Source organism: Chiloscyllium punctatum, chromosome 1, assembly GCF_047496795.1.
Source record: "Chiloscyllium punctatum isolate Juve2018m chromosome 1, sChiPun1.3, whole genome shotgun sequence".
Classification (NCBI taxonomy): Eukaryota; Metazoa; Chordata; class Chondrichthyes; order Orectolobiformes; family Hemiscylliidae; genus Chiloscyllium; species Chiloscyllium punctatum.
In genome coordinates, this window is record NC_092739.1 from 43543030 (window position 1) to 43570380 (window position 27351).

The 27351-nt window shown below is 42.9% G+C and overlaps 1 protein-coding gene across 9 annotated transcripts in view; it reads left to right on the forward strand.

The window, feature by feature from the left end:
• shroom3 (shroom family member 3) overlaps positions 1-27351 on the forward strand; it is a 453508-nt gene that overhangs the window by 416163 nt on the left and 9994 nt on the right. For all 9 annotated transcript variants that reach the window (XM_072550746.1, XM_072550719.1, XM_072550824.1 and 6 more), the window contains 5 exons: positions 2474-5810; positions 14648-14745; positions 18123-18212; positions 21027-21851; positions 25839-26342. In XM_072550746.1, coding sequence (XP_072406847.1) covers positions 2474-5810; positions 14648-14745; positions 18123-18212; positions 21027-21851; positions 25839-26342 — 4854 coding nt within the window. The remainder of the gene's footprint in view (positions 1-2473; positions 5811-14647; positions 14746-18122; positions 18213-21026; positions 21852-25838; positions 26343-27351) is intronic.

Consider the following 27351-nt stretch of genomic DNA (forward strand, 5'->3'; position numbering starts at 1 on the left):
AAGGTGTGGTGAGATATCAGGAACTAAATTGTTAATTATTTGAAGAGGGTCGAGAATGAAAGCAAGGAATAGAGGATGACAATGTATTTCCTATGTGTGTCTTGTGGCATTGTATATGAGAAATCGAGGTGAGGTATTGCCCCAGGTGAAGAAGAGGTAAAAACAATGACTGCAGATGCTGGAAATCAGATTCTGGATTAGTGGTGCTGGAAGAGCACAGCAGTTCAGGCAGCATCCAAGTAGCTTCGAAATCGACATTTCGGGCAAAAGCCCAAGAAGAGCCTTGAAAGGGATTAGTTGACCAGGAGGCTCAAAAGCAATTCATTCAATCCTAATTTTAAACTAATTTACTCACATTTCCATTATAAATGTCCATGCCTGTGCTTGTTAACTGTTGATGTAAATTTGTCACATTGCGATTATAGACTGTCAATGATGATACTTGTGCACCTCCACCAGTTAAAGGGTGTAATTACAACCTGGCAGATTTCCTTTGGCACTTTCAGTTATACATGAGAGTGTAGGAATTTATGATGGAAGTTAAAAGAGAGTGTACAGTGTTCAAGAGTATCATTTATCACTGACCATCAGTGCACCTATCACTGGCTTTGATTAATTAGGAAATGTAGTTTGAATAAATGGTAAAGTATGAGCGCTTAATGCATCTTTTGACAATCATTAACTCATTGCTTTATTGAGATTGTGTCAGTTGATGGGAATATGATTCCTAAACACACAACATTTAGTGTTGAAATGCTTGGTCTGTGTAACCTGGTATCACTTCCTTCAGTACATTCCGCCATCGTCTTGGCGAATGCTAACAGTTAAATTTGACTTAGAAAGAGTCAGTGAGCTGTTTCATTCATTTTTAAAACTTAGATCTCCTTGCCTTTAAAGCTGGCAAGTTATACTTACTTTGAGAGCCTCCAAATCTTTCCCAGGATGAGGGTGTCACTGGCAAGGACAGAATTTTGTTGCTCATCCTAACTTGAGACACTAACCACATTACTGTTGATATGGAGTCATATATATATGGGAAGAATGGTAATTTCCTACCTCTACCACTTATTAGTGAGCCAACTGGGTTTTCCCTGACGTCACTGCTAGTTTTTTGTTGACCATTCCATTTTTCTCCAGACTTTTTATTGGTGGAATTTGAATTCCAGCAACAGTGTATCTTCCCCTGCACCCTAGAGCCTCCAAACTAGTATCCAGTGGCATTCCCGCCACCACCTCAGCTTGAAAGCTGAAAGTGTTAACATCAAGTTTGATAGGAATGCAGTTTTACTCTGATAGGACGGTTGCATTATGACCAAGATCTTTGAACGTGCTCTTCCATCCTTACCTCTCTCTGAATAGACTAGCTCTGTCTCATCCAGTCCTAACCAAAGTAGCCTGGAACGTTAAGCCAAATTGTAGTTGATTGTCAGGGATGGTATTTTTGGGTGGTATCCCTCTCTTGCTCCCTCTCTGTCACTCCCAACCTCCAACCCACCCCTGCTCCCGCTCACTATCACCACAACTGATGAATGGAATATCTTCCATCAAATGTCCTGGTCCCCATATTTCGGGAAGGATGTGGAAGCATTGGAAAAGGTGCAGAGGAGATTTACCAGAATGTTGCCTGGTCTGGAGGGAAGGTCTTATGAAAAAAGGCTGAGAGACTTGAGTCTGTTCTCATTGGAAAGAAGGTGGCAAAAAGGGGATTTAATAGAGACATACAAGATGATCAGAGGATTAGATAGGGTAGACAGTGAAAGTTTTTTTCCTGGGATGATGATGTCAGCATGTACGAGAGAGCATAACTACAAATTGAGGGATGATAGATTTAAGACAGATGACAGAGGCAGGTTCTTTATGCAGAGAGTGGTCAGGGTGTGGAATGCTCTACCTGCTAATGTAGGTAACTCAGCCAGATTAGGGAGATTTAAACAATCCTTTGATAAACACGTGGATGATTTTGGGATAGTGTCGGGGGATGAGCTGAGAATAATTCACATGTCGGCACAACATCGAGGGCCGAAGGGCCTGTTCTGTGCTGCATTGTTCTATGTTCTAAATCTTTCTGCCACTTAGCCTAGTCAATCAACTGGTAAAACCTGATCAAGAAAATTACAACTTTGATAGTTTGTTCATAGCAAATCAAAAGACACTGGGAGGTTAATGCATGTATAAAGATGCTTTTTATTTTAAAATGTTGGTGAGAAATTTAGTTTTCTTGGGACCATGATATAATCAAATCACAATAATGTTGATATTAAAATTGAAGGCACAAAAATATTATTATAGTATTTAGTAACATAGTAAGTATTGGGTGCTGTGTTTTGCTGTTTGTTTAAAGTTTTTTGTTTTATGTATTGAATGATTGCTTGGACAGGATAGATTCTCAGCATTGAAATGATGTTGTTTGGCACTAATATACAAGTAAATTCAATCTCTGATTCAAAATAACTGTTGCTCTTTTCCTGACCAGTTCTTCCACGAGTGACCTCTCTGGCTATGATCCTGGGTATCTGAGGAGGAGTCCGGATCAGTACAGCTCGAGAGGTAGTATGGAGAGCCTGGACCACACCAACCCTCCGTATCATTCCTGCAGCCTGTCACCAGCCAAGTCCACCAACAGCATCGATCAGCTTTCTCAGCATCATAGCAAAAGGGACTCTGCCTATAGCTCGTTCTCAACCAGTTGTAGTATTCCTGAATATCCAGCTGCACCCTTCCGGACTGAACGTTCCTTTTCCATGGAAAACATGCCTTCCAGAAATAGCCTCCATGAAGGAATCAGACAAGCTGACATAAAGTATGTGAAAACAGTTTATGATTCCCACAGAGGAATTTCTGAGGAGCGTGAAGTTAGCTGTCCTTCAACAAAGAGCTCAAATAGTCGGGCCCAGACAGATCCCAGGAGCTATTATAAGCCCTACAGTGGTAACAGACATAGTATTGGACCAGTGTGGAATACCCCGAGTAGGAGCTCTTTCGAGATGGATAATAAAGCACCTCCACTTCCACCAACCCGCAGTGACAGTTTCATGGCTATCAGAAGTCATGAGAAACCTACCTCCTGGTCAAGTCTAGACGGACAGCCCAAGCCTGTTCGACCTCCGCCAAAGGGAGCATGGCCTCACCATATGAACACAAGTTCCTCTGGGCAAACCCATCCACTGAAGTCTGCATTCGTAGAAGGACAACTCAACACAGTATTGGAGAAGAGCCCTGAAAGTAGCCCAGCTGTTCAGCCGAAGCACAGTTTCACTCAAGCACCACAACCAGGTCAAGCAATGCTTCCAACTGGAATTTACCCAGTGCCTCAGCCTGAACCACGGTATGCCCAGGCACCAACCACCAGCACAAACTATCTGCATCAAAACAGCAATAATGGATTACTCTACCCTGCCCTAAGTAGAGAAAATACACACACTGCTCAAAATTCAATTGGTAGGACTAAATGTACTCCGTGCAATGTAGAGGAAAGCAAAAACCAAAGTATCGTCAATAAACCTGCTGTTTACCAACCCAGCACTGCACACCTTGATTCTAACAGTAAATATGAAGTGAGTTCAGAGCGTCCAGATAGACAGTATGCCCAATACAAGGTACATGTCTTCTCTGATTCAAAATGCTTTCCTGACACAGTGCCTCCTAATGGAGGCCCACTACCTTGTCACAGTTCCCCAGCTAGTGCCAGCACGAGTGATGCACAGTATCGTTGTAGAAATATCGAACCTTCACAAGCACAGCAGAGAAGGCAAAGCAGTGAGAAAGGCCCAGCCAATCAGCAAGCTGAGCACTGGCAAGGAAAAGGTCAAATGGATGGAGACTCTTATCAGCAGAAAATTGAATGGAAAAATCATCCCGTTCAGATAAAGGGCGAGAACAGAGACCAAAAAGGACCTCCACTGTGGCAGAACCACCCAGAGAGCAAAATGGTCCACCGTAGGCAACAAAGCTTGGACGCAACAACATTACAGCAGTGGGAAAGTTACAGTGACAGCCGATCATCCCAAAAATGGGATCCGGACTTGAGACAGCAGATTCCTGAACCATGGAGTCACTATGAAAGGCAGTTGTGTCCGAAACGCTACAGTGATATAATCAGTACATCGTCATATTCACAGCCAAAGTCCGAGGAGCAGATTCCGTGCCAAGAGCAGCATAATACATCTAATTTCAGCAGGTCAAGGTTCAGTACCAGCAGCACCCAAAGTTCCCAGAGTGGTCACTTTGGAAAACCCGAAATGACAAAACGTTCCTCTGTGCTTGAGACTGTCAGTAAGATCGAGCAACGGGAGCATGACAGTGAGAAGGTTTCAAATAGCCGAGGACTACACCACGGTTCAGACGCTGTGAGGTCAAACCAGTCTTCCAGTGCCAGAAGTTCACTTAACTGCTCGGATGACATGAGGAACAGATGCAGTGCTGCAGAAGGGCAGCCAACAAAGCAGCCATCAACTTCAATGAGCAACTTAATAACTGCAGACAAGACCCCAATCCTGCATCACTTGACGTGTGAGAGTAGAGAAGCCAGCACTAAAATGGAGGAGCTGAGACATCAGGAGCTGCAGCTTCCTGCTAAATCTGCACAGAAGAGCAAACATGCTTCACTTCCCATCACAAACAAGGGAGGTCAGCTCAGCAAGAGCAGAAGTTCTATCCAGTTGATGGATAAAGATGAAAATGACACTCTGTGGGAAGATGACCTCTCAGGCTCTCCCCCTGATAATGCCTTTAACCGAGCTTATCGAAACAGTCTGAAAGATGCTCAGAGCAAGGTGCTGAGGGCCACTTCTTTTCGACGAAAAGACCTGGATTTAACCTCTCTGTATGTGAACAAACAGAGCATTCCTGTCAGGCCCGCTTCAGCTCACGTCGGCTCCATGTCTCAGCCAAAGCTCTTGCACATACCAAAGGACAGGCATTGCATCACACCAACAGAGGTGAGGAACCTGACCCCAGACGTCAGCAGCAAAGAACTTCAGAGCAGTCACCATGTCGCACGAATTGGAAACAGGAAACGCTTGACGGCGGAGCAGAAGAAACGGTCTTTCTCCGAGCCTGAGAAGATTAATGAGCTGGGGGTGTCGGACAGCGAAACCTCATTTGCTGCTCAACATAAACCAGATCGAGTGTTTGCTTTCCCTGAACCCTCAGAGCTACGGTCTGTGGCGGACAGGCGGAGGCTGTTTGAAAGAGATGGAAGGACCTTGTCCACTGTGAACCTCTCCAAACCTGAACTGAAGCAGATCCAACAGAACGCACTTGCCGAATACATTCACCGGAAAACCGGCAAAAGGCCTTTTGTGCAGGAAATGGGAGTGGTGAAGGAGCGATCACAGAGCGTTTACCTGCAACCGAGCCAATCTGAAGATCAGAGCCTTTCCTCCTATTCGAGTATGAGCTCACTACTTGACCAGAGCGTCTACAGTCGCCAGCCTCTGGATAGATTGCCAGAGACCACTCGTGTTTCCTCTACACTCCCCCCTGGACTTCCGGGCAACTTTGATTTATACGGCAGTGCGTATCAGGCTGATAGCGGAGCCTCACTGAACCGGTACAGAATGAGCGTGGAGCGCACATACAGCTCAGAATTAACACTAAACAAAATCGCTCCTCAGGATCCAGTCCAACTTTATGATCAGTCCGATCAAAATCAGTTCCACCATCAGCAACAGCCGGTATTTGATAGGCAGTCATCTGCAAGGAATTCTGGGAAGTTTGCATCTGCCGACAACCTCCTGGAAAGATCGAAAAACCCGGTGGCAGTCCATGTTCGGTCACGGTCGTCACCATCGACTGATATGATCTCAGAGGTAGGTGGCAAATTCATGAGCGAGTAAATTAAGGGACAACACTGGCAACAAAGCACAAGTTCAATGTCAGTTCAAATTCAAGAGAAAGAGAAACTGTCAGTTTCAAAGTGGGAAGTGATCTTTTTCATAAAATATTGAGGGCCGAGGCATGAATTAACAACACCTGAAGGTTTTATATTAGTAGAATATTACCTGCATTCTTGATCATCTTGTCTAATGTCTTTTAAAAGTTTTAAAATGTCAAATCCAGAACTGTAAAATCCTGAACAGGCCATGTGTTATAACTGTATGATGTGGGAGCTGGTTGACCTCATTACACTTCAGAGTGACCACATCTGTAGCAAATGCTGGTTGCTTGAGGAACTCTGGCTCAGAGTTGATGAGCTGAAGTCTGAGCTTCAAATACTGCAACCGATCGGTGAGGGGGAGAGTTACCTGGACACTGTGTTTTTGGAGGTAGTCACACCCCTTCGATTAACTGTCTTAAGTTAGATCAGTGGTCAGGCACAGGTGGGTGTGACTACAAGGGAGGCAGGTAGAGGGATCCAGGAGATAGTGCTGAAGCAGCCTTCGCTCTTGTTCTTATCGAACAGATTTGAGATTCTTGATCCTTGTGTGGATGACAGCAGGGGAAGTAGGGAGGATCAGCAAATTGGCCGTAAAACCGTGGTACAGGGAGCCATTCAAGAGAGAGGAGAAAAATGAAATGTAGTTGCAATCAGGGATGATATAGTCAGGAAATAGACACTTTTCTCTCTGGCAAGGATTGAGAGACTGGAAGGTTCTGGTGCCCAAGTTGAGGATATCTCAGGATCTGTCATCTGGGCTGCAGAGGATCTTTAATTTGGAGGGGTAAAATCCAGCTGGTGTGATCCACGTCGGTACCAATAATGTAAGAGGTTATGCTGAGGGAATGTGAGCAGTCTCGGCTAAATTTTAAAAAGCAGAACCAAAATTGTAATAGTCTCCAGATTACTACCTGTGCCACTAGCAAATTGATACAGGGTCAAAAAGATTAAAGAAGAAGATATTGTTGTAGCAGAAAACGTATAAAGGTGAATATATGAATAAATCCCCAGGACGTGATCAGGTGTACCCTAAAACTCTGTGGGAAGCTCGAGAAGTGATTGCTGGGCCTCTTGCTGAGATATTTGAATCATCGATAGTCACAAGTGAGGTGCCAGAAGACTGGAGGTTGGCTAACGTGTGCCACTCTTTAAGAAGGGTAGTAAGGACAACCCATGGAACTATAGACCGGTGAGCCTGACCTCGGTGGTGGGCAAGTTGTTGAAGGGAGTCCTGAGGGACAGGATGTACATGTATTTGGAAAGGCAAGGACTGATTCGGGATAGTCAACATGGCTTTGTGCGTGGGAAGTCATGTCTCACAAACTTGATTGAGGTTTTTGAAGAAGTAACAAAGACAACCGATGAGGGCAGAGCAGTAGATGTCACCATGTTCGACAAGGTTCCCCATGGGAGATTGATTAGCAAGGTGAAATCTCATGGAATAAAGGGAGAACTAGTTATTTGGATACAGAACTGGCTCAAAGGTAGAAGAGAGAGGGTGGCGGTGGAGGGTTGTTTTTCAGACTGAAGGCCTGTGACCAGTGGAGTGCCACAAGGATCGGTGCTGGGTCCTCTACCTTTTGTCATTTACATAAATGATTTGAATGCGAGCATAAGAGGTACAGTTAGTAAGTTTGCAGATTACACCAAAATTGGAGGTGTAGTGGACAGCGAAGAAGGTTACCTCAGATTACAACAGGATCTGGACCAGATGGGCCAATGGGCTGAGAGGTGGCAGATGGAGTTTAATTCAGATAAATGTGAGGTGCTGCATTTTGGGAAAGCAAATCTTAGCAGGACTTATACACTTAATGGTAAGATCGTAGAGAGTGTTGCTGAACAGAGACCTTGGAGTGCAGGTTTATAGCTCCTTGAAAGTGGAATCGCAGGTAGATAGGTTAGTGAATGCGGCATTTGGTATGCTTTGTTTTATTGCTTGGAGCATTGAATGTAGGAGTTGGTAAGTCATGTTGCGCTGTACAGGACATTGGTTAGGCCACTTTTGGAATATTGCTTGTAATTCTGGACTCCTTTGTATTGGAAAGATGTTGTGAAACTTGAAAGGGTTCAGAAAAGATTTACAAGTATGTTGCCAGGGTTGGAGGATTTGAGCTACAGGGACAGGCTGAACAGGCTGGGGTTGTTTTCCCTGGAGCATCGGAGGCTGAGGGGTGACCTTATAGAGGTTTACAAAATTATGAGGGGTGTGGATAGGATAAATAGACAAAGTCTTTTTCCTGGGGTGGGGGAGTCCAGAACTAGAGGGCATAGGTTTAGGATGAAAGGGGAAAGATATAAAAGGGACCTAAGAGGCAACCTTTTCTTGCAAAGGGTGGTATGTGTATGGAATGAGCTGCCGGAGGAAGTGGTAGAGGCTGGTACAATTGCAACATTTAAGTGGCATCTGGATGGGTATATGAATAGGAAGGATTTGGATGATATGGGCCGGGTGCTGGCAAGTGGGACTAGGTTGGGTTGGGACATCTGGTCAGCATGGACGAGTTGGACCGAAGGGTCTGTTTCCATGCTGTACATCTCTATGACTCTAAATGGGTTTGAATTCATGGGTCATTGGCGCAAGTACTGGGAAAAGGAGGGAGCTGTTCCAATGGGATGGGCTCCACCTGAACCATTTTGAGACCAGAGTCCTGGTGAGTTGCTTAACTAGGGCTGTGGGTAAGATTTTAAATGGCATAAAAAATTATGGGAAAGGTTAAGGGCAATGGGGGTGCTCAGCAGTGGTATTAAATTTTCCAGAGCAAGGAAGAGGACAAAGTATGGAAAGACTTATGAATCTAACTTCAGGGATAGTAGGTAAGGGGACAGCTTTGACTGCTCCCCCTTCTCATCGCAACACTGAGGGTGTTGTACTTATATACATGCAACATATGAAACCAGGGAAACCAGCTTGTAGTACAGACAGAAATTGGCAGGTTCCTTGTTGTGGGTCTCACAGAGCCTTGGCTGCAAAGGGTTCAGGGCTGGGAACTAAATATCTGAAAGATACACGTGGTACCGAAAGGATGGGCATATGGGCAGATGGAGCAGGGTTGCCTTGTTGGTAGGAGATGAAATTAAATCGATAGCAAGAAGCAATTTAGAGTCAGAATATGAAGAATCAGTGTGGGTAGCGTTGAGGAATAACAAAGAAAAACTAACTCTTAAAGGCTCCTAGTGGTAGTCAAGATGTGGGGAAGAAAGTAAATCAGGAGATAGAAAAGGCATGAAAGAAAGGCACGGGTAGCATAATAATGGAGGACTTGAATATGTTGGTGGACTGCGAAAGTCTGGTTGGTAGCAGATCTCACAAATGGAATTTAGGGAATGTTGATGAAATGTTTTCTTTGGAGCAGCTTGTGGTAGAGCACAGCAGGGAACAGGCAATTCTTGATTTGGTGATGTGTATTGAGGCAGACGTTAGAGAGCTGAAGGTGAAGGAACCAGTAGGAGGTAGTGACCAAATTATAACACGATTCACCCTGCAATTTGAGGGTGAGGAGTTGGAAATCAAATGTATTACAGTTGAGTAAAGATAGCTACAATCTTGATCAAATGGGCTGAGGATTCGCAGATGGAGTTTAATTTCGATAAATGTGAGGTACTGCATTTTGATAAGGCAAATCAGTGCAGGACTTATACACTTAATGGTAAGGTCCTAGGCAGTGTAGCTGAACAAAGAGACCTTAGAGTGCAGGCTCATAGCTCCTTGAAAGTGGAGTCGCAGTTGGATAGGATAGTGAAGGCAGCGTTTGATATGCTTTGTTTTATTGGTCGGAGCATTGAATATAAGAGTTTGGAGGTCATGTTGCAGCTGTACAGGACATTAGTTAAGCCACTTTTGGAATATTGCATGTAATTCTGGTCGTCTTCCTATCGGATGGATGTTGTGAAACTTGAAAGGTTCAGAAAAGGTTTACAAGGATGTTGCCAGGGTTGGAGAATTTGTGCTATAGGGAGAGTTTGAATAGGCTGGGGCTGTTTTCCCTGGAGAGTTGGAGACTGAGGGGTGACTTTAGATGTTTATGAAATCACGAGGGGCTTGGATAGGATAAATAACAAAGCCTTTTCCCTGGGGTGGGGGAGTCCAGAACTAGAGGGCATAAGTTTAGGGTGAGAGGGGAAAGATATAAAAGGGAACTAAGGGGCAACCTTTTCACGCAGAGGGTGATGCGTGTATGGAATGAGCTGCCAGAGGAAATGGTGGAGTATGGTACAATTACAGCATTTAAAAGGCATCTGGATGGGTATATGAATAGGAAGGGTTTAGAGGGATAAGGGCCAAGTGCTGGCAAATGGGACTAGATTGGGTTGGGACATCTGGTCTGCATGGATGTGTTGGACTGAAGGGTCTGTTTCCGTGCTGTGCATCTTTGACTCAAAATACATGAGGGAGGAGTTGGCTGGAGTTGATTGGAAGGAGAGCCTAGCAGGGAAGCCAGAAGAGCAGCAATGGAGGAGTTTCTGGGAATAATTTAGGAGGTGCTACCGAAATGCATCCTGAGGTAGAGGATGAGACAACCATGGCTGACAAGGGAAATCGAGGGCATAAAAGCAAAAGAAAAAGCATACAATGTGTTGAAGATTAGTGGGAGCCAGAGGATATGGAAGCTTTTAAAAATGGGTAGAAGATAACTAAAAAAGCAAAAACGATGTCGGGGGTGGGATGGGTGAAATATGAGAGTAAGATCGCTAGTGATATAAGGGAAGATTGCCGGACATCAAAATGTAAGGGAGAGGTGAGGCTGGGCATTGGACCGCTGAAAATTTAGGCTGGAGAAGTAGTAATGGAGAACACAGAAATGGTGGATGAACTGAATCAGTACTTTGCATCGGTTTTCACAGTCGAAGACACCAGCGACATACTGGAACTTCGAGAGTCAGGAAGCAGATGTAAGTGTAGTGGCCATCATTTATAGAGAAGATGCTGGGGAAGCTAAAAGGTCTGAAGGCAGATAAATCACCCAAACTGGATGAGCTACACTCCAGAGTACTGAAAGAGATAGCTGACTACATTCTAAAGGCATTGGTGGTGATCTTTCAAGAATCACTGGAGTCAGCGAGGGTCCTAGAGGATGTGAAAATGGCTAATTTTAACACCACTGTTTATGAAGGAATGGAGATAGAAGACAGGAAACTATAGGCTGATTAGCCTGGTAAAAACAATGACTGCAGATGCTGGAAACCTGACCGCAATTGTTGATTCGGCTTTCAAGTCCATTATTAAGGATGAGATTGCAGAAGTGCCTGGTAAAAAATAGGGTTGAGTTTACATGGCTTTGTCAGGGGAGGTAAAATGCCTGACAAATCTGTTAGAATTCTTTGAGGAGGTAATGAGCATGTCAGACAAAAGAGAGCCAGTGCATGTGATCTATTTGGATTTCCAGAAGGCCTTTGACAAAGTACTACACTGGGGCTTCAAATAAGAGCCCATGGTATTCAGGGCAAGGTACTGGCGTGGATTGAGAACCTGCTGAAAGGTAGAGAGTGAGATAGAGGGATCTTTTTCAGGATGGCAGCTGGTGACTAGTGGAGTGTTGGGACCCCAACTTCCACGTTATACATTGACTGAGGGCATTGTTACTAAGTTTGCAGCTGGCACAAAAATAGATGGAGGGATGCACTTGAACATTTTATGCAAGAGATCAAAGAAGTGGCAGATAAAACACAATGTGGGAAGTGTGAGGCTATGCCCCTTGCTGGGATGAATAGAGGCATGGACTATTTTCTAAACAGGGAAAGGCTTCAGAAATCTGAGCACTAAGGGACTTGGGAGTCCTAGCTCAGGATTCTCTTAAGATTAACATGCAGGTTCAGGTGGCAACTTGGAAAGCAAATGCATTGTTGGCAATCATTTCAAGAGGAATAGAATACAAAAGCACTGATGTACTTCTGAGGCTGTATAAGGCTCTAGTCAGACCACAATGTTGTGAGTAGTTTTGGTCCCTCTATCTAAAGAAAGATGTGCTGGCATTGGAGGGGTTCCAGTGGAGGTTTACAAGAATGTTCCTGGGAATGACAGCTTGTCATATGAAGAGAGGTTGAGGTCTCTGAGTCTACATTTGATGGAGTTTAGAATGATGAGGAAGGATCATTTTGAAACTTACAGGATGTTGAAAGGCCTAGATAGAGTGAACATGGAGAAGGTGTTTCCACTCGTGGGAGGGACTGAAAGGAGAGAATAGCACCCGATGGCACAGCCTCAGAGTGAACGGACAACCCTTTAGAATTGAGCTGAGGAGGAATTTTGTCAACGAGAGGGTGGGGAATCTGTGGAACACGTTGCCGGAGATGCCAAATCAATGAGTATATTTAAGGCAGAGGTGGGATCAAAGTTACAGGGAGAAGGCAGGAGAATGGGGTTGAGAAACCTATCAGCCATGATCAAATGGCAGAGAGAGTCAATGTGCTGAATGACCTAATTCTGTCCCCATATCATATGGTCTTGATGTGTTCAATAATGTTTCAGCAAGCTGAGTGTAAATTAGAAGTTGCTGGATGTGCGTGGCATACAAGTTGTCATTGTTAGGAATCTAACAATGTAGACAAGGCCATTCTGCCCAATACACCTGTGCCAGCCCTTTGTAAGATCTAGTTACAAGTCCCAGGTTGCTCCTCTCAACACTGCAAACCAGTTTTCTTCAAGTACCTGTTCACTTGCCCTTTGAAAATTCCTATGAAACCACCCTTCCAGGAAGTGTGCTCCAAATCATTAGAAACCCCTGTGTGAAGAAATGTCTCCTCTAGATCTTGTGCCAGTCATTTTTATTTGATAGTCTCTAAAAACTGACCCAATGCCAGAGGAAATAATCTCCCCCACTTGCTATATTGAAGCTCTTTGTAAATTTGAAGTCCCTCTGTTACAGCTCCCTTAACTTACTTCCCTTTTAAGGAAAGCAATCACACTAATCCATCTGTCCACCTAACTCCATTACTCTACTATTATGTTGGTCAACAGACTTTGTATTCTCCAAGATTTTGATGTCCTTTCCAAAGGAGGGTATCCAAAGTTTACACAATGTTCCGGCTGATGCTAAACTAAAACTTTGTATCAGTTTAGAATGACTTCACAATTTTTGTATTTAAAACTCCTACTCTGAAGGCCAAGTATCCATGTAGATTCTTAACCACCTTCTCAACGTTTCCTCCCATCTTTAAGGTTTAGTAAATATGCATACAATGTATATTATGAATATGAAACAGAACATGTATCTTTAATTGCAATCCCTCACATTAGTACCATACAACCTCTCCATGTTATTCCTCTTAAAGTAAATTGCTTCATGATTACCCAGATTAAATTGCATCTATCAATGGTCTACCTATTTCGTCAGGCTATCTCCTGAAGTAGTCTACTATTATGCTTTCTATTTACGAAGTTGCCTATTATTGTTCTTCTGGTTTTGCTCCATTAAACTTCACAATTGCACTCCATGCCTGAGAAATCAGCACTGATGAATACAGAACCTGTTAATGTGCAGCCTCATGGTGCATGTGCTATAGTCATCAGTTGTTGTCTAAAATTGTGTCAAGATATGCAAGAATAATGATTTTTGTTTCAGGTCATGGGAACTATTCTGTGCTTGACAAGTTTGAAAATAATCAAAAGGGAATTTGCCAGAACTTCAGTGAAATCTCTACAGTTAGAGTAGCAGACAATTAACTGTCAGGAAATCCTTTGTAATCCTACCCTACCCATTAATTGCATCCTCTCATTATAGGTTTTATCTGTCTGTGTTGATGAATAGCACAGGTATTTATCAGTCTTTAGTGTCAGTCATCATGTTGCCCTGACTCTCATGACACAATTATGCTTGAGGCACTGTTATAATGGCCGTTGACAAGAATGCCTCAGAATTGTTAGTTCACATGGTTAAACAGAACTACTCTCAGTTAGGTTCAAATGCTGGTTAAATTTAATGTTACTATAAATCTGGTGCGGTACTCCAGCATTGAAACAATTAAAAGAAACTTTTTTAAACTGCTTGTGCCAACATGAACAACTACCTGGGAGGTTTTCAAGTGTTCAACACAATGCTTCAGTCAGGGGATAAGCTGCAATGGGGTCTGATGATTTCTTTGAGGTGTCTTTCCAAATGTTGCTGGACATTGACTTCTCTGACCCCTCTCCTGAGTTGTTATCCTGTTCATTCAGCCAATAAACTCAAATAATATAACATAACCAGTTGATAAGATTTAAACAACATAAAATCATAACTACACTCTGGTGAACTGATTATCTTTCAATATGTGTTTGATTGATATTGTTTCTGTCTGGATTATCAGATTAATTCAAAACAACGATGCAGTGCAGTTTTTATTTTTATTGAAACAAATGCCAGCTGTGGTATATACAATGGTTCCTGCTGGTCATGATCAGGAAACGCATATTGTTTCAGTATTTTCCCTGGGTGCTGTCATTTAGTAGGCAATTAATTCTTTACCTGATGTTATAACAGCAAATTTCACACTAAGTTTGTGTATTTTGGGAGATTAGATTCTTTCCCCTTTGGCATATGTAATTTTTTTTCTGAAATTTAAATGGGAATTTTTTAATCTAATAGTAAGTGGTGAAAGAAAATCAAAATTTCAACTGGCAAAGCAATTGTTGTTATTTTTTGCTATTACAGCAAATATAATCTCGTCAAGCTTCTCTCTTAATGCCATAAGCCAAAGGTCAGGGGGATATTTACTAATGTTGTTTAGTCAGAACATGCAGCTTCTGCATTATGTTTACTATGTTAGATTCTAATTGCACTTTTCTCTCTCTAGGATGTTCTCTATGCCATGAACAGACCTTTTGGTACCAGCACAAAGGATCCATCCTTCTCTAAGTTGATGGGCACTGACTGTGTGGGCAGCATCCATGGGTGTGTATGATTTGTGATCTTTGAATTCTGTTTGTGACTCCTGATGCAGCTGCTTAATGAGGTTGATCCAAATGTGAAGTGTGTGTAGCACAGAGTTAGTACCTGCTGTCAATTCTCCACTTTATCTATGGTGGATATGTCTGCTGTCCACTAAAAGGATTGTATTATGCAACATAAAGGACTAACTGCATCTGCAGGTCAATTCTATATTGGGATGTCGTAGTGGCTCAGTGATTAGCACTGCTGCCTCACTGCGCAAGGGACCTGGATTCAATCCCAGCTTCAGGCGACTGTCTGTGTGGAGTTTGCACATTCTCCCCGTGTCTGCATGGGTTTCCTCCAGTACTTCGGTTTCCTCCCACAATCCAAAGATGTGCAGGTGAGGTGAATTGGCCATGCAAAATTGCCCATAGTGTTCAGGGATGTGTCGGGTAGGTGCATTCGTCAGGGGTAAATGTAGAGCAATAGGTTCAGGGAATGGGTCTGGGTGGGTTAGTCTTTGGAAGGTCAGTTTGGACTTGTTGGGCCGAAGGGCCTGTTTCCATGCTGTAGGGATTCTATATTTTTAAAAAACTTTAGAATTGTGCTATATAAGGGTTGCAGCATAAGTGATTCTGTCATATGTAAAGCATCTGCTGTTTAGTTTAGTTTGGGAAGCCTGGTCAGCATAGGCGAATCAGACTTGAGGATCTGTTTCCGTGCAATATGATTCCATCTATATTTAACCTGAGCAGTGAAAGTTAAAATTATATCCAGATAAAATCACTGTCGATCATACACAAAGGTTGGGATGAGTGATTTGCTCTTTATTTATCTATCCCTATTGTGCATGTTTATTTTAGCTTGCTTTGTGTTATGGGTTACTGTAACTTTAATATCCTTTTTATTCACTGAGAACAGCCCCCCCCCCCCACCCCCCTCCTCCCACTGCTTCATTCTGCTCACATTAGAGACTAAATGTTGCAGCACTCAAGTCTGGTTCTCACAGGGCTGAAATTCAATGTCATTAAGCCACCCAACAATGCTATCCTTCCTGATCTGTGAAAAGAGAATATGTTACTACTTCCACTAGTATCAATGAGCAAATCTGAGCATGTGCAGGCTTACCACTATAAACTGTTCCAATATCAACTTTTTTGGTAGCATCGGCCAATAGAAGAAATATACCCAGAAACTATAGTTCGGAAATCCTTGAATCAAAACCCTCTGGGCCAATTGTTTTCCAGAAAAAGGATGTTTTCAGTTTTTAACATTCTTACCTTACCTCGGATCTTTCACTAATCATCTCAATTCCAAAAGCAAAATATCTGTTCTTGATCAAAAACTTGATGGCATCTGTAAACTTTTGTTTCATTATTGTTCTTTGTCTCCACTTGTTGCTGCTGTTCACATTTAGGTCCATTCTGGGTCTGTTTGGGCCAAGCAAAGTTTTATTCCAAAATGCCAGAATGGACCTGAACAAACCTGAATTGATCTGTGGACACACTGAAGTCGGAGGAAAGAAACTCATTTTTAGGTCTGTTTATACCAAAGGGTCTGAACCCAGTGTGTCTGCAGGTTGTTTGGGGTCTGCTTTCAAAAAGCCATACAGCTTTTAAGTCTTTTTGGTTTTGGATGTGTGGCTAAAGGATAACTGATCTGTAATTTACTGATGTACGCTCATAAGTCAGTTCCGCTACATTATTCTATTCTTGCAAAAGAACTATGCACTTTCTATTCTGCTTCATTCTTTTTTGTGAGTTAGACCTCATAAATATGATTTCTGCCTTCAACAGCAATTTTTAATTATATAGCACCTTTAACATTGTTAAGCAACCAATACCCCTCACAGGAAAAGGGTTACCAAGCAAAATTGGACACCAAGCTGCATGAGGAAATTTCAGGTGATGTACACTTGGAGGAGCACTTTAAGGAGGAGAGAGAAGTGGACAGATTTCTGGAGGCAATTTCAGAGTTTACAGCTTAGGCAACTAAAGGTGTGACTGCCAATAGTGCACCACAGAGCCAGGAATGAAGAGGTCTCCAAGGCTTGTTCGGCTGGAGGAGGTGACCACATTGTCGCTGCATTACTCATATTGAACTATACTCACTTAGCTATGTTCTCTCCCTTTATTTATTACACATTATGAATTATCAAATCTGATTAATTAAGATTTGACATTGCTTTAGTCCACCACACTTCTGAATCTTCTTGTTTGGTGCTCAGGTCTGTTAGTTCAGCTTTTCTGTACTTCTGCCTCTGAGGTACATTTTCAGTTTAGTGAGTCCCACGAAAGAAACGTGAGAAAAACAGTTGGAAAGACTTTATAAGGCGAGTGAAGCAAAGTGGAAAGGGATTCAGATTAAGTTGACAAACATGTCAAGTGTTCATTTCTTCTGCATGTTTAGCTATTTCAAGAAACTTTGAATGGTTCTGCTTCCCTTTGCATATCCCTGGGCATGTCGGTCTGTATTGTAAAGCTAGTGCCTCACTTCCTCATGTCATTCATCCATTTTAACCTACTGTGATATTATAATTCAAGCACAGTTTTGGAAAGGTGTTTCCTAAAAACTACATTGATGAGGATTGGGGAGGGAAGAATTGTTGTGTGCCAGTTATGTAAAATGACTTGAAATTTTATTAAAACTGATGGCTGTCATGAGTCCAGTTCCTTCTTGAATTAAGATTCCATTGGTGAAGTTGATTTCTTGTCAATTTGTTACAGCTCAGGACCGATTTCACTTCCCTCTTGTACTTTTTCCAATTAAATGTTAGTCAGCAGATCATAGTATGTAGGTTAATTGTAGAAGTGTTACTGGAGCTGTCCTGAGATGTTGTACAGAATTGGTCCACCATAACATACTAAGCTGTTTCTTTCAAATTATCTCCCCTCTTTGAAGAGCAAGCTCCGGTTCTGTGGCTGCCGCGATCTGTCTGATCAGCTGTTCAAACAGCATTTCCCACCTGTGAGGTGGCACGTGATGGCTGGAGGCTTGTCAGAAGTAAATAAAAATTTTGCTGCACAAAATTTACACTTAATAAATGTTTTAACTCCTAGCTCTCACTTTCACAATTTGATCCACCAACTTCTGTGAAGCCTCCTGGGGTTACTCCCAGCAGCCAGGTGAGTAATGGAGCACAACCAAAGCAATTCAGTCCACTCCTCAGACCAGAAAGCTCTTTGCATTAGCTTTGCAGGGAATGCATTCCATTTATTGCTCCCACTTTAATGCCTCTTAGAGAATGTATTCAGCTGGAATAGTATTATATTGTCTCTTACAACCTTTCAGGTACTATTCCCACACAATCTACCACTCCAGGAGTTCCTCAAAAGCCCTGAGTGAACAATGCAAACTGAATGAATGCAGTGCTCTAACATGCATTGTTTGGTTCACAGTGTACCGTCAACATCAAGAATGCAACAAGTGCCCAGACTACAACGTTCTGACTGTGGGCAACAGCTAGTGAGGGCAGCATCACAAGACTGGTATGGAAAAAGATGTTGCAAATGTTGAAACTTTTGCCTGCTGTCGATATTCAGTTGTGTTTACTCCCTATTTCCTGTCATTTATCATGGAGTCATAGAGATGTACAGCACAGAAACAGACCCTTCACTCCAACTCGTTCCTTGCTTATCATATACCCTAAATTAATCTAGTCCCATTTGCCAGCATTTGGATCATATCCCTCTCAACACATCCTATTCAAATACCCATCCAGATGCCTTTTAAATGTTGTAATTGTATCAACCTCCACCACTTCCTCTGGCAGCTCATTCCACCTTTTGCATGAAAAAGTTACCCTTAGGTCCCTTTGAAATATTTTCCCTCTCGCCCTAAACCTGTGCCCTCTAGTTTTGGACTCCCCCACCTGAGGGAAAAGACCTTTTCCATTTACCCTATCCATGCCCCTCATAATTTTATAAGCCTCCATAAGGTCACGCCTCAGCCTCTGACGCTCCAGGGAAAACAGCCCCAGCCTATTCAGCCTCTCCCTATTGCTCAAACCCTCCAACCCTGGCAATATCCTTATTTCTTACGTGCTATGTCCTGAAGCCATTGATTCATGGCCTGAGTGTCATTCCATCCATTCCGCTCGGCAGTCAGTTCCTTACCAGTTTTTCAATGTCAGAGCCAGGGTAAAGACAGGCTGTTACCATTCAATCTGATCCTGGCCTCAGCCAGGTATTTCCTAACATGGTTACAGAATCACAGACTTCTCACAATGCAGAAGCAGGCCTCTTGCCCCATCATGCCTTGCCTAGCTCCATTACCTACTGCCAATCTCTGAACCTTTTTCCCATATTCCTGTGCATCATTGCAAATCAAATAACCACCCAATGTTCTGTCTGTCACAGGATAGTAAACCAAGGGGATATAAGGCAGCTCTTTTTCTCTGTTGCAACCCAGAGACCAATTGTCACATTCCATGTGTCAGCCTTGCTACAATCAGTGACCTGAATGGTGTCCAGACTCTAATACCAGGGCTAGTAAGAACAGGAAATATTCACATCTGATAACAAAGAGAAGTAGAATTAAAATTGAAGGGTGCTGTCCTTGTAAGGAGGATGTTTTAAATTATCAGAGAGCCTTGTAAGGACATGGACTGGGATTGCCCTTCCAGCACCGTGCGTTTCCTACACCCAAGGCCAGCGGTCAGTTTGAGAAGGCAGCTCACTGTCACCTTCCCAAGGGCAAGATGGCATGGGCAATAAATACTACCCAGCCAGCCATGCCCACATCCCAGAAAGGAGTTTTTCTTTTCTAAATGGGGTGACGGATAGGATTGAAGTAATATAATTTAGGAAGGAAAATGTGCAGTGGGAGTATGAACAGGTTTGGAGGAAGATAGAGACTTACTGGTCTATTTCTTGAAAACAAGGGAAGAAATATTGAAAGGAGAAAGTGAGGACTACAGATGCTGGAGATCAGAGCTGAAAATGTGTTGCTGGAAAAGCGCAGCAGGTCAGGCAGCATCCAAGGAGCAGGAGAATTGACGTTTCGGGCATGAGCCCTTCTTCAGGAAGCCCTTTCTGAAGAAGGGCTAATGCAAGAAATATTGAAAGCCATATAAAGAGCCTTCAAACTTCGGGGCTTTAAGATACACTGGATTACAAGAAAATAGAGGGAAAGAGTTACAATAGTTTGGTAGTATATAACATGCTGGAAAAGCGCAGCAGGTCAGGCAGCATCCAAGGAACAGGAGAATCGACGTTTCGGGCATAAGCCCTTCTTCAGGAATGATTCCTGAAGAAGGGCTTATGCCCGAAACGTCGATTCTCCTGTTCGTTGGATGCTGCCTGACCTGCGCTTTTCCAGCAACACATTTTCAGCTCTGATCGCATCTGCAGTCCTCACTTTCTCCTAGCATATAACATGTGCAACTTTGGAAACGTCAGACCTGAAAGGGCAGTAAATTAATAGAGTATACAGCTGCGATGTTTTCAGGGAAAAGAACTGGCTGTTTTGAGGAGATGCTGGAGGTAGTGGAATAATTCCCAATGAAGCAGAGGTTTCCAGGAGATTTTACATTCAGAGAAAATTTTGTTCATTGACTGATTCCTCTAGTTGGAAAGGGTCAGTGGCTCAGTTATTAATTTCAAACATCTCATTTAAGAGTGAAAGTGTGTTAAGAAAAGTGAGGTAGACAGGGCAGGGTAGATAAATATTGGAGATACATGGCAGAATTGTCTGCCTCGAGTCAGTACAGGTGTAGTGGATGAAATGGCATTGACCTGTGCTGATACAGTTGGCCTTAGTCTCTGTTAATCCCAGTCAGAATAATGGTAGGGGCATCCTCAGATGGAGATTACTGGATTGGGTTTGGCTGCGATGCCTGCCACAGTGGAACAGCTTGTTGCCGTCACGATCTGTGCTGCCCAAGAAAATACTGTTTGACTGAAGCACCAAATGGCTGGTAGAGCTTGTGGATTTGTACCAAGGTGTAAGCAAGGGAGGTGGGAAAATAAATTGGAAGTGGAGGAATACAGGGAAAAGAGCAAGAAGCTAACATGGACTGCAATAATACCGAAATTCCAATAGTCACTAAATTTCTCTTACCCTCCACTTTATCACAGATTAGCCCTTTTGTTCTTCCCACTTCTCCTTGAGCAGCTGTTGTATTTATTTAAAACCTGTTACGTCTTGAACTCTTCGAGCCAATTACTGAAATTTCAAATGCTTCTTTCTTCACTGGGGCCAGCTCAGATGCTGACTGTTTCCAGTATTCCCTGTTATTATTTGCAATAAAATCAGTGATTTTATTTTTAAGGAGATTGTTTGTTTGTTTTTGACTTTTAAAGGTCTTATGGCAACGAAGGAATGGACTGCAAAAGCAAGGCGACACATCTCCCAGCTGGTTATGAGAAGGAGCCAAAGCCCATGGCAGGAAGCAGACTGCCGAGTCAGAATGAGAAGCACAAATCACGAGAAGGTTACCGGCCTAGAAGCACCTCGAGCCTCAGTCAGCTGACCAGCATCAGCCAACACAGCCATCGCTGTGCAAGTGATAACTCAGCAGCGGGCAAAGCAGCTTCGGAACAACGCAGTAAATCTTTCGCAAGACTTCACGAAACTGTCAGCACCAAACCAGCGACGGCAGGACCAGAGCCCTTTGTAAACTATCAGCCGGAGGGAATTAGAGCTGAAACAGCATCAAAGAGGACCGTGCCACCTCAGAGGCCTCCAGCTCCTAAAATGAAATGGGTCAATTCGATACACGACGACATCACCAAGCAGAGCCCATTTCTCCCCCACATCGCTGGGTTAATCTTCAAACAAGCCGAACAGGGGCAGGGTCCTGGAACAGCCAGCAGCAGGACCTGGGAGTCTGAGGTGCCACCGGCTAGACCACCTTCACCACAGCCCAGTGGTCACTCGTCCCCTTCTCCACTACGCCTCAAGTCGTCATCTTCTTTTGCAGAGGAGGACGACGTGTTTATCCAAGATCTGGAACAGCAGGCTCTTAGTAGCTGTTACCCCACTCCTCTACCACCACCTCCACAGGATCCCACACTCAATCCAAGGGTTAGAGACCAGGATCTTCCACCACCACCTTCTCCCATTAGTGTTGGTGATCAGGAGACAGAAGAGCTGTTTCACAGGAAGGAGAGTGGAGTTCTGGCCAGGTAACTAGCCACCTGCTACATTCTAATCCACCAGTCCCAAAATTCAACAGACAGCAGATCAGGGCTTTATTTAAAAATAGAGCCAGTCTGCACCTGAATTACTTTGCACTTTGTGTGTCAGTATCCCAGCTTAGACCTATGTGGGTGCCTGAGGACAGGTCTGACAGACTGGCCGAGAGTGTGAGGGAAAGGTGATTTTTTTGAAGTGTGTGGGCAATCTTAAATGATCTTGAGAAGGTGAACACAATAATAGTGTTTTCTGGGTAAGTACCAAACGAGGGGAGTCTGTTTTAAATTAGGGGTCACCTTTACATGGCCGCACCAAGGAGGGTTATTTTCTTGAGGATTGTCTGACTTTCGAACTCTCTGCCTCAGGTGGTTATTTACGACTGACCTTGCTGGGTGGAGGGGTGGGGGGGGGCTGGTGTGGTGGTGTGGGGGTGTGAAAGCCTTTCAGTTCATATTTTTATGATGGAGGAGGAATAGATTTTTATTTAGACAAGGGAATCAAATAATAGAGGGAGTAAGCGGAGTGTGGGATTCAAAACACAAGCAGAATTGCCATAATCATTTTGAGTTTTGGTGCAGGATGGAAGGGCTGAAAGGTCCACTCTTAGTCTAATTTGTTTGTTTGTTCGTCCCTAAACTCGCCCATATTGTCAGAACAGCCTCTGTCGGAGACAGCTTTGCAGTGGTACCACTCTGCACTCTCTCTCCTTGAGCAGGTTCCTGAGCTTGGAGCCCACAGTGATGTCAGACTGGCACACATGGGCACTCCTGAGGGAGGTGGGTGAGTATGGAGGCACCTTGACATTGAGGCACCCTCAGCTGCCTGCAAGGAGAGCATCTGTTAACCAGCCCGAAACCGTTCTGCTGGGCTGAAGAGGGCGAACTCTTTCTCTAGATGGGCGGAGCTGGGGCCTTTCAGACCTGCAGCCTGGGCTGTGGAGACTCCTGCTCCAGTCACCCTTTTGTCTGTCATCAGGAAGCCCCCGGGAATTGAGCTGGAGGATTCCCCATTCAACCGCAGTCTGCTAGACGATTAAACACCAGCACTGCAGGCAAAATGGTCCCAAGGTAGACACCTTGGCTGCTCACCCCCACAGAGCAGTCCACACTCTAAGGTTTGCAGAGAAGCCGAGCTCTGTCAGGGAGGCACGTGATGTGTCCTTGACCTCCAATCCCACTGCCACACGACTAAACACATCGAATTCTCATATTTTTTTTTTAGCCATCCTCTTAAGACATAGTTATTTTTATATTGAATTATGTTATATGTGGTTTTCATTTATTAGTTGGAAACAATATAACATGGAAAGTGTGCAATAATTGATGGGCAATGGGTACAGTATCTGTCACCTTCCTTTGAGAATGATGCAAATTGTAGCTGTAGTTGCTGAACTTTGTCCTGTGGCTGACATGAGCTCTCTGTATAGAAACAGCACTGCTGGCAGGTACAGTGCACTGAGGAGATGCACTGGTACGTGGCACTGGCAGCCATTTATATTCTTATTTCAACTCAGTAAAATAAACCACATTTAGGAACTTATATAAAACAAATTAGTCAGATAAATAAAGGTGCAGAATGCTAACAGTGTTTCATAGGACAAATTATCCAGAATTTATAAGTGGGAGTTAGACCAGAAGACATAGGAGTGGAAGCAAGGCCATTTGGCCCATCGAGTCCACTCCACCATTTAATCATGGCTGATGGGTGTTTCAATTCCACTTACCCGCACTCTCCCTGTAGCCCTTAATTCCTTGCGAAATCAAGAATTTATCGATCTCTGCCTTAAAGACACCCAAAGTCCTGGCCTCCACTGCACTCCGTGGCAATGAATTCCACAGGCCCACCACTCTCTGGCTGAAGAAATGTCTCCTCATTTCCATTCTAAATTGGCCCCCTATAATTTTAAGGCTGGGCCCATGGGTCCTAATCTAAAGTTGTTTATTCTTTACAGAAATTTAATTGAGGTCAGGAATTGAAAGCTTTTTGGGAATAGGCAATATGGTGGTTAATAAAAAGGCCTGATATTGCACTGAGATTTGTTTTCCTTTGCTGTTCTGCTCTTTTGCTACACTGATATGTGCTTGTCACTACATCCTCCAAACAACAGCAGGCCTGTCTAAACAGTGGACCTCTCTTGCATTAAGAAAAAACTGTTAATTTTAAATCAGAGGCAGTAATACACCTTTGCCTTCTGGATTTATGGTGGTTGGGTCATTTGAAATTCCAAATTGTTCTTCCAGTGCCATCATCCTTATTGTTTTTAAGTCAGTTGATTAAAAATAAAATCTTGGAAGCATACTTGTATTAATCCAGGTTTGAAAACATCGTAAAAATAATTCAAAGATACATATAACATTTCATATTTATGTATAATTGGCTTCTAATATAAATTCTTTCTTCTGAAGTTGGGTTAGAGGCAGACATTTAAACAAGTTAGAACACTTCTTCACATTTGTCCAAAATCACAGTAATAACAGTTTTCATCTCCCATCAGCAACCTGTTTTCACTTACTGAGCACATTGATTCACGAGGGAATGATACCTTTGTGAGATATTGTGCAGCCGTGCCCTTATAAGAGCCAGCAACTTGAGGAGAAGAAGAGAATAAGTTGGAAGGTGGAAGCAAGAGAATCCACATTTGGGAGCTTACCAAATTTGAATTCAGAATTCAACGTACAAATTTTCAAGACATTTCAAATAATTTCAATTCTTTCAGCCAAACATAACTCGGCATAAGGTCGTGTATCTTACATGGAACTGTACGCACAAAATGCTGTTGGAAATCCCAAATATGGAAATATTCCCTGCAATAATTAGTCCTCCAAATCTGTGCCATAGCTCCAGGGAACGCTAACGTATTCTGAATGGAATGAATGACATTGCTGGAGTTCAAAAGCACCCACATCTGTACAGAGTGGTGATTTAGTGCCACTTGGTGGTCAATATTAGAAGTACAAATAGTTTTCAAATAATAAGGGCTCCCTCATTTAAGGTGGGCATCAATGAACTGTAATGGCTTATGTAGAGTTGATCTATGGTTCCCTTCACCTTGTTGAATAAATACACAGAAAATTTTCCTTTAATTATTACCAAGTGTATTCTGATGCCAGGATCATTAGCACAGCTATTAAATAATCATTCCAGAGGACACTCAAAATAATGTCAGCACAAGTCCCATTGGAATGACCAGATATTAAGCCATGGCCCAAATAGTTGCAGGTTATAGTTTCGGGAACGGCCTTGTGAGTGTGAAACTTCCATCTGTGTCCTGCAAGGCCATCAAAATAAGAGGACAGGAATACTAAGCACAGAACTCTCATGTACTGGTCCTATAGAGGGATTGGACAGTGTGGTTGCTGAAAGGATGTTTCCTATTGGTGGAAAGGTAAAAAACTGACAATTGAAAGCTTCAACACTCTCCAAAATGGGAATATAAATGTGCAACATAATAAATTCTGATGTTGGAGTACATTTTTTGTTTATTAGGATTTTCATTCATTCAGAAATGTGGGCATTACTGGCCGGGCTAGCATTTATTGCCTGTTCCTAATCCAGTGCCTAACTGGAGAAGGCAGTGGTTTATGTCGTCTTGAGTTGCTGTAGTCCAGTTGGTGAAAATATATCCAGAGAGCTGATAGGGCGAGGGATCCAGGATTGTGACCCAGTAACAGTGAAGAAACAACAATTATATTTCCACATCAGGATGGTGACTTGGAGGGGATCTTTTTTTCTCATGTATCTGCTGTCCTTCTCCTTCTAGATGGTAGTTGTCACAGTTTTGGAAGATGTTGTCGAAGGAGCGTTCTGCAGTGTTGTAATTACTGACTGATAAACCAACCCAATGATGTATTTTTCTTAATTTCCAGTCTGGTTTACTGATTTTTTTTATTCAAAAAATAACATTTACCAGCTGTTATCATTGTCAAGTTTGAATGTGGGCTGTAGTGTTGGTTAACTCCAATTTTCTGCATTTAAAGGTTTTCAGACAAAGACACTGCAAAGAACAAGTTTCCTGCAATGACCTGGACAGAAAGAAGTGACCAAACAAACCTACCCTGCAGCGGCAATGTTTCTACAGTGAACGGTGAGCTGGGAAGTGCAGCAGTGGTCACTCCAGCTGCCACAGAACAGGCTCTCTCAACCCAAAACGCACTGCGCAGTAACCAGAGCTGGGATAGCTCATTCATTCAAACACAAAAGGCTGCCACAAGCCAAGAAAATTCAGACTGCAAACATTCTCCTATGCCACTAGAAGAAAATAAGAAGTCTCCCGAAGACCTCAAGTCAGAAGAACTTGCCAAGGAGATCATTGGCAAAGATAAGTCTTTGGCAGAGATTTTAGATCCAGACTCAAATATGAAGACAACCATGGACCTAATGGAGGGTATTTTCCCCAGAAGCAGCACAGTGAGGCAAGAGACACAACACAGAAAGCCAAGATTACAGAAAGTCATTGACAAGTCTGTATCAGAAGAACAACAGTAAGTTCCAAAGCTCTGTAAAGGGCAGGTTCTTGAATTTGTCAGACAGCTATTAAATAAATGAGCAATGTTATTGCTGTTTGACAATACACAAGCATATGTTGTACTACTTCCCTCTCCCATTGGCGCCAACAAAGAATACAAGTGCAGCCTCTGTCCATGGCAAAACCCCGGGAATGACAGTGATAGTCAATGTCCATTGATGATGATATTTCAAGTCCAGTTTCTTTCTAATGTTGTGTGCTAGATGTTAAGCAGCTGGTTCTGTTTTCTAAGGGGAATATGGATATTCCACTGTTCTCAAAAAGTATATTATTAAGAAAACTATATATAGCAATAATAACAAACAATGCAATAGGTTTACCCATAGAAACAATGCCCCAATTCTGCCACCAGCTCTTCCTCATCACTCATTATTTTATATCTTTTTTGAGAATAGCATTTCAAAGTAAACAATACTATCAACACTTGATTGTGTTATTCTTGCAGCATAACTGCAAGCTCCGATCCTCCATCTCTACCTTCATAAAACCTCAGCACATTATTGAGGGCCATGTGAAAACAAACTAAATGCTAACCGCTTGGTGGCAATGCAATAAAGTACAAATTGATTAAGAAGTAATTCCTAAAATGTTGTACTTTGCACTTATGGTGCACGTGCCTCATCTAGGAAGACCACCGTGGCTCACCAGGATAGCATCAAATTGAAAGAAAAAACATCCAATATGGCAAAGGTTAGTGGTAAGCCAGGTGTTTGGGCAAGTTTTAATAACCAATAAAAAATGACCAACAGAATAATACAGAGAGAACATAACTTTGAGGGTAAACTTGCAAGTAATATCAAAATGGAGAACAAGTGCTTTATATATGTAAAAAGGAAGAAAGAAGCTAAAGTGAGGAAACGTTTCTTAGAGAAAGAGATGGGGAAATAATTATGGGAAGCCAGGAAGTGTCAGAGAAATTGATAACTATTTTGCATTAGTCTTCATAGTAGAAAACACAAATAGAA